At 38.2% G+C, this 14,577-nt stretch overlaps 1 protein-coding gene across 3 annotated transcripts; it reads left to right on the forward strand.

Annotated features, from left to right (window-relative positions):
* Positions 1-614: 614 nt before the first annotated feature.
* On the forward strand, positions 615-14,339 carry zgc:112980 (uncharacterized protein LOC503706 homolog). 3 transcript variants are annotated; one of them, XR_009675782.1, is made up of 20 exons: positions 615-699; positions 2,422-2,560; positions 2,647-2,755; positions 2,846-2,939; positions 3,791-3,941; positions 4,048-4,165; positions 4,370-4,495; positions 5,384-5,446; positions 5,548-5,670; positions 5,760-5,915; positions 6,023-6,076; positions 6,471-6,697; positions 6,794-6,873; positions 7,412-7,486; positions 7,603-7,680; positions 8,012-8,116; positions 10,069-10,168; positions 12,901-13,164; positions 13,253-13,313; positions 13,976-14,339. XR_009675782.1 is itself a non-coding variant. In XM_061055250.1 (20 exons), exons 2-19 carry the CDS (start codon positions 2,431-2,433, stop codon positions 13,269-13,271), a joined length of 1,881 nt encoding a protein of 626 aa, XP_060911233.1. In that variant the 5' UTR covers positions 615-699; positions 2,422-2,430; the 3' UTR covers positions 13,272-13,313; positions 13,976-14,339. The 3 variants fall into 3 exon arrangements, 2 of the variants coding, with proteins under 2 accessions (XP_060911233.1, XP_060911243.1); XM_061055250.1 differs by having other exon boundaries at positions 12,901-12,973; XM_061055260.1 differs by lacking the exon at positions 12,901-13,164.
* The last annotated feature ends 238 nt before the right edge of the window (positions 14,340-14,577 follow it).

The raw sequence follows: 14,577 nt of genomic DNA on the forward strand, positions 1-14,577 counted from the left end.
TTTAAGAAACTTGCAGTGAACTGTAGCTTTGACTGCTTGCTTTAGTGTTGCAGTGCACCCTGCACAGTCAACGGAAACATGCCCTTTTTTTCCCTGGTGATTCATAAAAATGTTTGAGAAGAGATAGCGATTCAAATATATTTATGAACGCTGTGTTACTAACACCAATCGAAAAATCTACCATGACAGTAAGCTTTGAGAAAATGTTTTCTTATTTTTGATGGATGGAATATTATTTTTTTTACGTCACTTGCCAAGTCATTTTACATACTGTATGTGCAAGTCATGAATTTTTCAACATGAAAATAAATTTCACATTGCTTAATGTGATAACAACAATTATTGAGCTAAATAGAGTCTTCGTTGTGCATGCAAATTTGACTTAGAGCAGTCTCACAGCAGCACAACTTACAACAAAAAATTGAGTGTCTACATTTTTATTCTATGGCTTTTTTTTCAAATATTAATTCAATATTATTTTCAAATATATTTTTAAATATTAATTTAGTATGTATTTACAGTCTACGGTATTTACAGTCGGCGCAACACCCTCCAGTACGTTGGGTGGCAGTAATACAACCACTCGTTGGTTTGCAAACCGTTTAAACCACCAACAAAGAAGAAACGAGACGTCACATCCGGAGTCGTTTGAGTGAGTCGTGCGCCAAAAGAAAAAGTTATTTTGTCTGAACAGCGAAGGTAAGAAAAATGTCACTTTACTATTGAAACTTTTTTTAATTGATTAAAATTATCATAGTTTGTAGTAAACATTAACGAATGAAAAGCGTTTCATCTTTTAATGTTGACACAAAACGCGACTGTTTGTATTTCCGCTTATTTAGCTGACTTTCACTTTCGGGCATCAGAAAAGTTAACATTACCTCATTCTTAAAAAGTAAGAAAACATTTAGTTTGGTCAGGACTGTAAAGCAAAGTTAAAGCTACAGGATGATGCAGCTACTTCGTAACTAATACACTTAGTCTAGGAAAGTTGTTTTATTTATTTTATCACAACAAATGAGATAATTTATGGAACAGCTGTAGTGGAGAAATGAAAACATGTAAAACAGGAAAGTTGAAACAAAATATGAAGAATAACATATCTAACAAGATACATACTTGAAGAGTGAGAGAAAAAATGAATCAATATAAGTTGTAATGTCTGTACCGTCTACAGATTAATGTGTGTAATACATTATATTTGTTGCTTTTGTTACTAGATATCTGTGTTCTTTGACTTTACATTCAGTTCAGTTTAGTTTAGTTTAGATGTTTATTGCCATTTGCACAGGTACAGGACAGTACAGGTACATTGGAATTCTTGTGCATTTCTCCCTGAGTCAGCTTCTACAAAAAAGTTAAAATTATATATAAAATAGAATAGCATTGTAAGAAAAAAAGAACGAGTACAAAAAAGTAAAAATAAACAAGTTGTATTAACAGCTAAGCAAAGATATAATACAAAAGAATAATAACAAGGGGAACACTGTACAATGAAATGAAAATATAAACATGTTTTCTTACTGCACTTATTATCTCTTATTGCACCTGAGGTTATTATTATTATTATTATTATTATTATTTTACATTTGTAACTTGGGTCTTAGATAAACTTATACAGCTAATAGAAAAAAGGTGTAGGACTGGATATGTTTTTGTTTTACTTCATCCCATATCCTTTCCGATGGACTAGTTAAGAAAAATCGAGCCTCTACAGAAAGTATGCTCTTATTGTTCTTTGCTTTGTTTGTTATATATATATCTATATATATATGTGAGAAGTTCTGTTTATTTGATGGATTGCCCCTTGAGATGAACCGTCTCGTTTTCGAGGGTGTCCAACACAAAAACAAAAACACAACATTACAGTGTGATACAGACAGTCAAGCACAAAATACACACATAAACATAAAGGCTCTCAAACACCCATCCGCCCACCTATCCCTCCCGCTAAGCCACAGCACCCACACAAAGTCATCAGAGGTAGACGCACATAGTGACATATGCAATCAAGATATCAGAGGGGTAAGAAGACGTTACCATTAGAAGCAGCAACATGGTTTTGTGAGAAAAGGTAGAAGTGATGTCTTAAAAATGTGTAGTGAATTTATTGTTCTGATGTTTATAGGTAGATTGTTCCAGTCAGAGGGAGCTTTGTAGTTATATATATAATTTATTACTTATATATTAGTGTGTAATAAATGAATGAAATGAAATTAAAATTTTAATACATTTGTTTTACCTAAATCTAGTTTTCTACCACACTACAAACAAACCAGCAAAGCAAGATTAACACAAGTACAAAACTTGAAAGGTGTGTCCTCCTGTGCCTTTACTCATTAATAAACAGAGTCTTAAAAACTTTCACTGGATGACCAAGATAAATACCATGTTTGCCATTCTTTCCACTTTCTTTGCTAGATATTTCTGATGTGTACGACAGTGGACAACGGAGAAATAATCATCCTCAGTGATGATGAGGATGATAAAGAAGACTGCGACAAATCATGCAACGAACCCTCAGTTCTTATTGTGGAGGCGGAAGATGTGAAGATAAACGGTAACATGTATTAGCATTACACACCAGCTTGTTAATGAATGTTAATGTTACAGATTGTTGACCGCTGGGCTTCCTCTGTGTTTCAGACTGTGATTTACCCCCCAGTGCTCTGGATGAAGACCTGGTTGTTACCTTCTCCCGCCGTGCAGAGGTGCTGCCTCATGCACGATACGACTGTCCAGTACATCCGTTCTTGTGAGCTAGTAAAAAAAAAACACACACACACACACTGTGAATTACTGATTATTATTACTTTTTTCACTGACTCTCCTCTGTCCTGCTCAGGGCTACAGAAAGTGAGGTTGGGGCTCCTGTGGCTGAAAACAAGCTCTTTTGTGATCAGTGTTTCTGTTACATCTGTGACAAGCTGGCTTCAACGGTACGTGTTGAGGTAGTCTGTAAACTGCACACACAGCCCCTCTGTCCCACCTTTAGGAACAGGCAAAAACACTTGGGGTGCACAATATCGGAAACATAGTCAATGCGACATCTTTTCTTTTCTTTTTGTGATATATATTGCAATCAAACCAGATTCACCCAGTGTGTTTTTATGTTCATGTCAGGCCTGCAGGATATTAGAAAAAGGTACAGTGTGTGATTACATTTTTCAGTATTCAGCATACATAATGAAGTGCAGTAAATAAACAGATTTTAAAGAGTGCATATTAGCTATAACTCGCATTGTATATATCTCATGTTTTTCATGATTCACACAATGTGTGTTTGCAGCAATCCAAAATAAATCTAAAAATCCCTCCCACACACACACACACTAAATTGGCACCTATCTATCTGAGGGTAGCTGACTGAATAATCTGACTGCATCAAAATCTTGTGAAAGCTAACCAGTAAACTCATGCCTCCATCCAATAGGTTAACTTTACCCCTACTTATTAAGAAATAATTACTTCTTTAAATAAAATAACTTTTCTTCTGTATTGCAATAAATCAGACTTTTGAGATGTGATGCCCATATTGACGATGGAGCATCGATTTATTGCAGAGTCCTTATAAACAAAGACAAATCGAAACCAGCATTTTCATTGAAAAGGTCGTAATTAATCTTAATTTCCCAATAGTCTTTTCTGAAAAATGTATTTTTAATGTGTGAACTAACCTTTCTGTGCACCATGTCTGCTCCTCTGGGCACAATCAACAAATGTGTTGTTGTTTTTTTGTTAGTAACAGACAAATTAAAGTTATAGATGTGTGCTTGTGTTTGTGTCTTAGTGCGAAATGTGGTATCACAAAGGTCTGTGTCACAGCAACAGCCACAAAAGAAGCAACTTCTGGAGCCACCTAAGAAACACAGCACTGCTGGGAAGACTCAAGGGTTTCGACCTTACACTTTCTGACATAGACGCTCACCTCCGACATGCAGGTGCTCGCTCTCTCACAAACAAGTGGACACAGAGACCACACCCACATCAGATTAAACCTCTTGTTGTACAGCCATGATCATCAAAAATTGTCTTTCTCTTGTCCAGAGGCCATGCTCCAGAGCTTCAGACAAGAGCTATCTGCTTGGTTTTTAACTTTCCAGAAGGGAAAGTCGTTTGAGGAGTATGGTCTGAAGGTACACAACCAGCAAGGTCGCATCCACGAGTGAGTGACCGACAGACTCAGCTTACCTTCCCTGAAGCTCGCATTGCTATAAGTACACTGCTCTACAGCTGGTTGCATGATGATCTCACAAATCCAGAGACCAACAGTAGAATTTGTAACAGCTTGTTCCATCTTAAATATGTTTGCAAGCGATACAACTGTATTCAAGCTCAGACCATTTTTATTTTTGATTCTTTTTTGCAGTTATACTGAAGTGTACGAGTTTGTGTCATCATTTCTGAACAAGGCCGATGAACAGGACGGCAGAGCTGCAGCCGTCTTGAATCTAGGAGCTGCTGAGGACTTTATTAGACATTTTCAAGTTACAGGGTACAAACACACACACACACACACACACACACATCACCACAAAAACACACAAACTTAAGCTCTTTTTCCACTGCATGGTACTGCTTGGCTCATCTCCACTCTGTGTAAGGTCATTTCTGGTTTTTAATTGGACAATGCCTGGTAGGGTTTTTTAATTTGGTGTTTATTTTTTGCTATCATCTTATTCATGAGAATGAGCAAATGAGATCCAGAGAGTGACAGTGAATGCAAGCAAAGCAAAGGGGAAATTTAGCACTAAATGATCTGTGTAGATTTCGTTTTTTTTAAGCGGCCCAATCTCAATTTCCAGCCTAAAGCCTAAGCAGTGAACCCTCACGGCATCAGGTGGGCTGTGGGTGAGTGTGGAGTTGGTGAGGGCTTGAGATGGTATAAAAACGAGATGGGACACATTATCATGACATCACACATTTCCTGGAAACAAAAGCCTGTCTCTAGTATATATTTATTTTATTGCAGTGTTGTATCTATTTTAGCACCCTATCAACATTTAGAAAAAAAAAACATCAACATAAATCCTTTTCAATATTTGAAGATTACAAGCATCTCTTCCAGTGTGATTTAATTAACCACGAAACGAGTTAACCAGGAAACATTGTCACTTAAACTTGTTTGGGATTCCCCTCACCTCCATGCTTGTTTTGATTACTTTTTTTTTTTCCTTAATTGTATACCGCTTCAATATGTTAACATTTCTTTACATTTAGTGGGGAGTTGTGTTAGTGGGGGGGGAGGACCATCACATCTTTCATGTCACCAAGCGTGCAATGAACTCTGGGTTCAGTACCTGGAACCGAAAGTGAGTCAAGCTGTACTGTGCAGTATTTTTTTTACATCTGAGTATACATTTTCTTGAATACGATTTTACAGGGCTCTAATCCCACAATCTCCAACGGCCAATGCTGCTGAAGCCAAAGGAATGTTACTGAAAAGGTATACAGGCACACTGCGCACACAGATCCCATCTTGTGTCCTTACTGTAACCACTTCATTTGCTTGTGTTACCTTCATCGTCTTTGTGTGTGTTCATCCAGGGTGATATCATCGCTGCAGAGACAGATGGTAATGGCTGATTTCACTCCAGAGTTTATCAACAAACTTCAGGAATTTTACAAGAGATTGTCCTTCCCCCACGAGCTAAAGAGCTTGAAGAACAGGTGTGTGAGTCCCCAAAGGTTCCTATTAAAAGCCTTTGTGTGTGTCTTTTAATAACATGTTACATTGATTGTTTTGTTGTTTTTTTCAGACTGTGTGTCCGTCCTTGGGATGACGTCCTGCTGGTGTCGGTGCTGAAGGGACAGAACGTGTCAGGGGTTCGCACAGACAAAGGCAAGAAGGATGTCCTGATTGAACAGTTTTCTATAGTTTTACTGAGAACAGAAGCACTACAGCAGCAGCGCAGGTACAAATGGGACATACACACTCTGTCACCATTATGCACTTACAGATGAACACATTCTTGACTTGAAGACTGCCTGTATAACTAAACCTAGCTTCCACCATCTGCAGGTATAAAGAATTGTGCCGCTACCTTCGAGTGGTCCAGACTGATGATCCCAAACTGTGAGTGATCAAATAAACAAATACTCTTATAGATGATATTTCTGTAGATTAAAGGAAAAAGAGTGTAAGTGGCATTTGTATCCTACAAGATTTCAAACGGTTGTTTCTGTAGAGGCTGCCTTAAAAGTGCTCTGTTACAATTAGATGGACGTCAGTTTTTTCTACTGTATGTATCTGTTAGCAAAGGAATCTAACACTTAAAAATGTGCTGCTTAATCAAAAAAAATAATAATTAAGATCCTTAGACACAAAAGCAAAACACATACAGGTCAATGCAGACATTTATTTATTACAACTTGAACCCGTCAAAATAGAATATCATTATTATTATTTTGATTGAGAAGAGATTGAAGTCGTTGATTGCTTCTTCTTTTTTTTTTTGTGTCTCCGTTAGTCTCCAGCAGGTACAAGACCTCGTCCCTTTCTTCACGAGTATGGAGGGGGACTTTACGTCAGCTCTGCACAGATTCTTCCCCTCAGTTAACGCTCCTGCCTCCCGCCTCACCCCGCCTCTCTTCATGACTTATTTCTACATCTTTAAATTCGCCACAGCACCGAAGCTGGTGGTCAGCCAGCACGATCAGATCTGTTTTCCCGCTGTAGCGTGGGAGCCAATAAAAGGTCAGAGACATGCATTTGTTACGGATTACTTTTCATGAAAACCCTTTTCCAAATGGTTGTGTCTCTGTATGACAATTCAAACTCTCCTCTCTGTAGATGCCAAGCCTCTGAAGCTTGCTGAGCTGGTGAAGTTTGCTCTGAGGGTGCAGAAATGCTGCTCTGCTGTGTACAATGATGTAAGTCCACAAGCTCATCTCTTATCATTCACAATCCAGAATTCATCCTGATGCCAAGGAAGAGAGCGCACACTGTCTGAATAGCACAAATACATTGGCTGCGTATTTGTACAGTTCAGAGAGTGTGCAGGAGTTTGCCTACATGTTTTGTTAACTGGTCCCTGAGACTTTAATGTTTGTTTCTGTTGTTTCAAAACAGGTAAGGCTATATTTGGATTTTCACTAGTATCATGTGGAAGTTTAAAATTCTGGTATTGTGACAACCCTACTACCAGTAGTTATATCATCAATACATTCTATTACAAAACAAAACACATTTCTTTATGGTTGTTTTTTGAGAAAACTGTCTTTCTAAGCTATTTATTAATGTTGAATGGTTTTTGTGCATATTTTTCTGAGTGTTTGTTGTGACAGTGATTATGAATGCCTTTATTTCTCCTTGTTTCATTGTAAGCACTTTGAGATTTGCGTATGTGTATGCTTGGGCTTTTCCTTCAGTTTTTTCTGACTCATGTGTTATTCTATGTTTCTTTTCCAGTCCCAGTGTTGGACCATTTTACTCAAAGAGGTCAACTCAGCCGCTCTACCAGCACCAAGCCCTCAGTTTCTACATGTGCGTGTTTCGTATTTATCAGCAGTTCATTATTTTTCTTTTTTTTTACACAAGTTTCCTTTAATCTTTCGAAGCAGTTTTCATTCTATAATTCTGTTTTCATGTTTGGACTCCAGGAAACAAAGGATCCTGTGAGTTCGATACTACTCAACATGAATGGGACAAATATACATATCCCACGGTTCTTTCTGGAGGTACATACATCACAATCTAAACATGTAAACTGAACAAGCCATATATGCTAAAGTGGGTTAGATGATTAAGGGTTTGTGTGTGTGTGTGTGTGTGTGTGTGTGTGTGTGTGTGTGTGTGTGTGTGTGTGTGTGTGTGTGTGTGTGTGTGTGTGTGTGTGTGTGTGTGTGTGTGTGTGTGTGTGTGTGTGTGTGTGTGTGTGTGTGTGTGTGTGTGTGTGTGTGTGTGTGTGTGTGTGTGTGTGTGTGTGTGTGTGTGTGTGTGTGTGTGTGTGTGTGTGTGTGTGTGTGTGTGTGTGTGTGTGTGTGTGTGTGTGTGTGTGTGTGTTTGCAGGTGTACCCAGATCAGGCTTTGTTGCTGTTGGTAACGGGGGCTTTAAGTTTAAGGATCCTTAACGGGGCTTTGAGTCCGGCCCTCACTTTGCTCAGCACTTTTCAGGTAATATATCCCCCTCTTCCACCAACAGTATCCAGGACTTACACTACAGACAGTAACTTTTCAAGGGATCAAGCAAATTGCTGTCTGGGTTTCCGTTGAGTTCTAAAGTAGGGGAGGGAATCGTGGGGAAGCTCACGATACTTTATGATATGATTCCCAATACATGACCGATTGTAAGGATAATATCACGATGCAGGGGTTCAATATATTCAATATATTACGAGGTAATCATTTAATTATACGTCAGGATATTTGATTATCTGAAGAATACAATCTGCCCCTGAAAAGATGAAGCGCATATCTTAGCATGCTCAGAGCAATACTACTGGGTGCTTGTCATTACGCCAATACCTGAAAGGGATAGTCTAGTATTTTTGAAGTGGGGGTGTATGAGGTACTTGTCAATAGTAATTATATTAGACACCAGAGATATTGGTTAGCTCAGAGAAAAATGTACGCTTTACTTTTCTGCTTGCAAGCCCTTCTGTTTTAGCACTATAGGTTCTATAGGTCTGTAGTGTAACACTCAAATGTAGTTTTGAACTTAGCCTGATAATTATTTTGTAAATGTTGATATTACTGAATCCCGGTTTAAGGTTATATTAAGTAGGCTAACAAACAGCACAGTCATGGCTATAAAGATTGTTTTCCGAGCTAAGTTTTCATCAACAATGGGGACTAGTGTGTTTTCAATAAGTAGACATATCGGGAGGACCATGGGTTGTGACTTTATGCAATAAAAAACAATCTGAGCTGAAAACTTCAGTAAGGCAGGGAGCTCTGCATGATGAGACATGAAAAGCACTCACTTTTTAGTTTGGATGTATTTGTTGTCTCTTGCAAAGCCTGCAGAACCAAACAGCTGATCAGTGGGCTTCTGGAAAAGAAGAAGTGGTGTACTAAAGTAGTGCTAGAGCAAAAGGGCTTACTAGCAGAAAAATCACCATCCGTGCACGTCATGTGCATCACCCTAATTTGTAGCACATAAGAATGAATCCCTCTGTCTATTAAATGGGTAGTGATTGTCACAAATCTCCCTACCACAGGAGAGTCTAGTCCCTCTGCCAATTGGTTTACCTTTCACCTTACCTCTTGTCTCAGCATACAGAGCTGCAATGTTTTTCTAGCTTCTTCAGACTAACCCTTTTTTCTCTTTGAAATGATAATGATAGGTTGCGTTGTTTTTTCCCCCACATGCAGCTGAATGCCCCATCATCTCCTTTCTCTTCCATATGTGACTTGTGTTGGGAGTTCTTAATGAGTGAGTGGTTGTGCACGGGGAGAGCGAGTGGTGAAATATACAGAGCAGAGGTTACTCAGGAAGTTCTCAATCTGGTCGTAGGTTTACATTAAACACCATATTTTTTGGCTTTATTCAAACCTGAGAGTTTAACTTGGGGCCTTAGGTGATCGTCTACACCGCCTACGCCTTGAGGTGGCTCTGATGATGACGTCATACTTTCACATCAATATTTTATCCCAACACTAGTAAGGCCCATGAAGATTAAGCAAATTAGCCTGTGGGTATAAAATATTCTTCTAAATGCTCAGAGTATTCAGCCATCTGTTTAGTATCTCCACATCAGAAATGTTACGAGCTGCATGTTCAAGGCAAACGTCCCTGAACTTTTACAAAGCACTACTCCGTTAGCATGGGAGTTAAATAAACTCCCAGTGACATCATTCAAACCCTGCTACCTGCAGTGAAAACCCCAGCGAGTTCCTAGTTCCTTTTGAAAGTTCCTACTGTGAAAACAGCTATAGATGTTACCCCCCCCCCCCCCCCCCCCCCCACTCTTTTTATTTCATATACTACTGTGGCTTAAATAATATGAATGAAACTTAACCATAGAAGTAGCTTTTACCTACAGGTGTTGTGGGAATGTCTGTAGCAGACATGGTGCTAAATTGAAGATATAAATGATTAATCCAACATCGTTTCATTCCCTCAGGAGAATGTTTGGGCTCTTGAGTGGCTGTGGGAGACTTTGTCCGTAGAGCGCCTCAGCGCCTTCGTACATGAGGTCACACAGGAGATAGAAAACACAACAGGTGGGTGGATGTTTTTCAAATAACAATGAATCTGTAAATTTAAGCCTCAACTTATTGTCTGAGGGTTCAAGCAAAGATGACTCAAAGAGGCCTCTAGTGGTATTATTGGGGAACTGGAACTACTCACACCGTGGTCATTAATGCTTTTTGTGTACTTTCTAGTGTGTGCTACCCTGTGTGACTCAGGGGCTGAGTCCCATAACTGACTGTTTAGAAGAAGAAAAAGAGAACATTGTGTTTAAATTTAGCTTGAAATGGTTCAAATTAGCGTATATAACCAAAGTTCAAAGACTTAATTCTAATGTCTGTAAAGGTTCTTGGTCATCCAGGTCATGGTGATTCAAAGTTTAACCAAAAGGCGCTTTGTTTCTCTCTCATCCAAAAAATTCTTCAAAACTGAAGAAGTATTTTTGAAAAACAGCAAAATATTTTAACCAATTCTAATTTCCTTGTTAGTTAAACTTTGAAAGACTAAACAAGCATCCACAAGAATCTGAATGCATTAAACATTCATGACTACTCAACGGGTGGATTCGGATTGTCCCTCCTATCCCCTTTCACTATCCACTTTACCTTAACCTCGGTGAAAACGTCACGAGGTTTAGGAAAGATGTTAGGAGAATTCATTTAGGACTAAGGGTAAGGCGATCGCGTTGCTCTGACAGTCCGACCACATTTCCACTAGGCAACGTAAATATGCAACAGCAGAGGTAAATGACATGGGTCTGCCGTCGTGAAACTACAATGTTCCAGAAATGGACGACTAAAAGCGCATCTAAAAAACGTTCACCTGTGCCTTCTTACCGGGGAAATAATCCTTATTACCAGAAGGAATTAAAATAAAAGGAATATAGGCTACCAGGCTACTTCACTTTGATCATTATACAACATCAACATAATGTTCATAGTTCACCTATGGGTTTAAGATTGTTGAAAGTTGTTCTAGGCATATTATTTCCATGGTAACTTACATGGCCCTTTTCGGTCATTGTTAGTTTTCTTTTCTTTTTTTAATAAACGTTTTATATTACAATTTCTCGTAGAAATCAACATGAAATAACAGCACGGTATCTACACTTAACATTACACAAGAATGTAAATAACAATGTTCACCTTCTGCACACACAAAATAAAAAGAAAGAAAGAAAATAAATACAAAGGTAGTAACAAATTATAAGTCAAATCAATAAATAAACCAAAAGCATATGGTCTGCACATTGCTCCTGCAACAGATCTCGGTCCATACAGGGTCATCGTTAGTTTTCTTGAACAGTCGGATGCGCGAGTCGCTTTAAATGTTGCGGCCGCAAGGAATTGTGGGACGGCATTTTCTCATATCCTTTCGTAAAGGATGGTCCAGTGTATCCTATGCTAAAGGAGGTTATAAAGGAAGCATTGATGCACCTTTCCTTAGCTTTTAGAAAGTTTGAAAGGACTCTTTTCACTTCAATGCTTTCGGGTCATTTCACTCAAAAAGGATAATTCAAATGCACCCAAAGACCTGGTTTAAAAATATGCTCACTTTAGAGTGTTTGTCTTGCATGTTTGTGAGTTGCACATTCAGAGTTGATAACATCGTTGGACTCTGAATACAACACAGTCAAAATGTGCAGCACTAACATTGTGTTTGAGTTGTGTCATTTAGAATCAGAGGACGAAAGAGAAGCTCTATATTTCGTAATATTTTTATCAACCGATCACCAATTTGTTAAATGACAAAAAGCTTTACATCCATGTCATATTTACTATACAGTAGATAGTACAAGTAGCAACTTGGAAACCTACAAAAATACAGCAAATGCAGATGTGCAAAAAGGCTTAGTTCTTCCTCTCTGCCTGTTTATAGACAGATTGAAAAAATGATATAGAGTCAGCATTTTCAAAGTTGCAACTGCCATTGTTGTTGCTTCACATCGCTCCTTCAGAAACCAGTGGGTAATGTGACCCAGTCTACGTCCATGTTTTATTATACAGTCTATGTCAGGGGTCTCCAACCTTTTTTCATCTGAGAGCTACTTTCAAAAAATGAAAGTGACCAAGGTTCTACTTGCATTCATTTACATAGCTCAGCTGAATTAAGCTACTGTTTATACATGTGTGAAATTGCAATAAGCCAATGCTTATCAATAATCTTAAATTCACATCAGTGTCCAAGAAAACATTAGTACTTCATACTTGTTTTTATGGGCCAAATATATGAATAGTGGGAAGAGGTGCAATTACCGTCGTCAGATTTTTATTTTTAACACAGTCGGTCAACCTATAGGCGAGCTACTGAAAACCTGCCCGGAAGCTACCAGTAGCTCCCGAGCTACCTGTTGGAGACCCCTGCTCTATGTGCAGCAGTCAATACTTGACCCTAGGATGACACTAATGTCAGGTAGGAATAGTTTCTGTTTCTTATACAGAACTAATGGCTTTTTTTTTTTTTAATTAATGATTAAGTTAAACCCTCACCTAATTAATCCTAAAACAGAAACGCAGATGACAATATTTTAGTTTTGAATTGAACTAATTTATGATACATTTGAGATGTTTTCTTTGATGAGCATAAACCATAAATGACATGATAGAAGGCTTTTGTGGATTTTGGTTTCCAGGGCCTTTGAACAATGCCCTCATCGATCATCTATTTACAACACTACAGCTGATCAAACTCTTCAAGCATTTGAAACAAAGATCACATTTAATTAAAAAAAAAACTAGCCTGTCTGTGTTTGTGTCTTTCTCAGATGGGGGAAATTATGTACACCTTCTTCGTGCCATTATTCCCACTCTGTCGTCTTCAACGGAGAGCTGGGACCAGTGAGTCATATTTAACTTATCACTTTCTGAAACAAAAGCCCCACAAGCTTTTTTGAGCTTAAAATGTCTCAAGAGACAAGAGTTTGTTTTCTTTCCATCCTTGTTAGTAAAGTTAGTAAAAGCCTGTGTATCTGATCTGTTGCCTTGTTTTCCATGACCCCCTCCTTATGTGGTGGTGAGAAGCACTTACTGTAAGTGGCTCTGTCTCATTTGGTGATCCTTTACTGTTTATCCTGATTGTTGGTGTTGATGTAAATTTTCTGTCTTTTCCTCCTGTAGGCAGTCCAGAGGATATTAGACTCTTCTCTTCTCGAGGGAAGGTCCCCTCGCAGCCTCAGCAGTAAGTCATACTACTCTCATCAGCTGATTCTTCTGTTGGCCTATCAGAATGAACTTTTAAAAGAAAAGTTATAGGACATCCAAAAACTAGTACGCATTTTCCCTCTCCATACAGATTTCCTAAGCGGACACATAGATATGACATGTATGTGTCAGATACATTTTATACACTCCATTTTCCCATGATAACTATTAAATTCAGATTTTTTCCTCGAGGTCTTGTCTCATTTATCTTATATCCCCTGAGTTGTAAAATTGAAAAAAAAACAACACAGAAATAGGCTTGACTTGCCTCATTATTGTGAGCAATGGCTGCATGGCATGTCCTGGTCTGGCCCAGTGACTAGCCTATTGTTTTTTTTAGGCACCAGAAAAAGATCCCATTATTATTGGAAAACCAGCTTTGTTGTCTGTAGACAACAAAAGAAATAAGTCGAGATCTCGAGAAAACCGCCAGAAATAACTCATTATCATAGGAACACATTCAATACAATGTATAGATGCATGTCCCCTTAGGCTTAGGCCATCTGTAGCTTCAGTCATGTTCTCTGTAGATTTGTTTAAAAAAAAAAGAAAAGAAAGAAATTCATTAAGCATCAATGCTTGCTTCAAATAGCCACTCATATGTTACTTTATTAATTGTGCTTTTTGTCTTTTTCAAAGGTTGTAACTAAACCTGATTTCCACGCTGCAGATCTTGCCTTTACTGAGGACTCAGCACAACTCCTCTAGATGTGTCAGAGTTGAATGATTGATGAGTGACAGATGAATGAATAAGTGTTTGGAGCTTCTTTTTTTCATACAGACAACAGAATTGTCCAGGAGAGACCAGCAGACAAATGGACTGACAGAGATTTGAACATTATTAAGTCACTTTATTTTGTTTAATACTTAACCGACTTGATCAGTTTATGTTCAGGATGCTGCTGGTCTAAACTGGATACAAGCTTAATACTGCACTGTGGGGAACTGTTGGTATGTAAACTGAAAAGTTGAGTGTTTTATGAACCATTGAAATAAAATAATAGAGAAATGAGTTCTGGATTGCTGTTATTGCTTTAACTGCTGAAACAAGAATCACAAATATTTATATAATATGTGTGTGTGTATATGAATATATACAGTGGGTACAGAAAGTATTCAGACCCCTTTAAATTTTTCACTCTTTGTTTCATTGCAGCCATTTGCTAAAATCAAAGAAGTTCATTTTATTTCTCATTAATGTACACTCAGCACCCCATCTTCACAGAAAAAAAACAGAAATG

The sequence above is a fragment of the Labrus mixtus genome, chromosome 2 (assembly GCF_963584025.1).
Source record: "Labrus mixtus chromosome 2, fLabMix1.1, whole genome shotgun sequence".
Taxonomy (NCBI): Eukaryota; Metazoa; Chordata; class Actinopteri; order Labriformes; family Labridae; genus Labrus; species Labrus mixtus.

What these genes read in the sequence shown, in the direction of transcription:
- zgc:112980 (XM_061055250.1), top strand. Translation starts at nt 2,431, where the DNA reads ATGTGTACGACAGTGGACAACGGAGAAATAATCATCCTCAGTGATGAT. An exon ending in CTAAAGAGCTTGAAGAACAG is followed by an intron (nt 5,671 to 5,759) that starts GTGTGTGAGTCC and finishes TGTTTTTTTCAG; the next exon opens with ACTGTGTGTCCGTCCTTGGG. An exon ending in CAAGCCCTCAGTTTCTACAT is followed by an intron (nt 7,487 to 7,602) that starts GTGCGTGTTTCG and finishes TTTGGACTCCAG; the next exon opens with GAAACAAAGGATCCTGTGAG.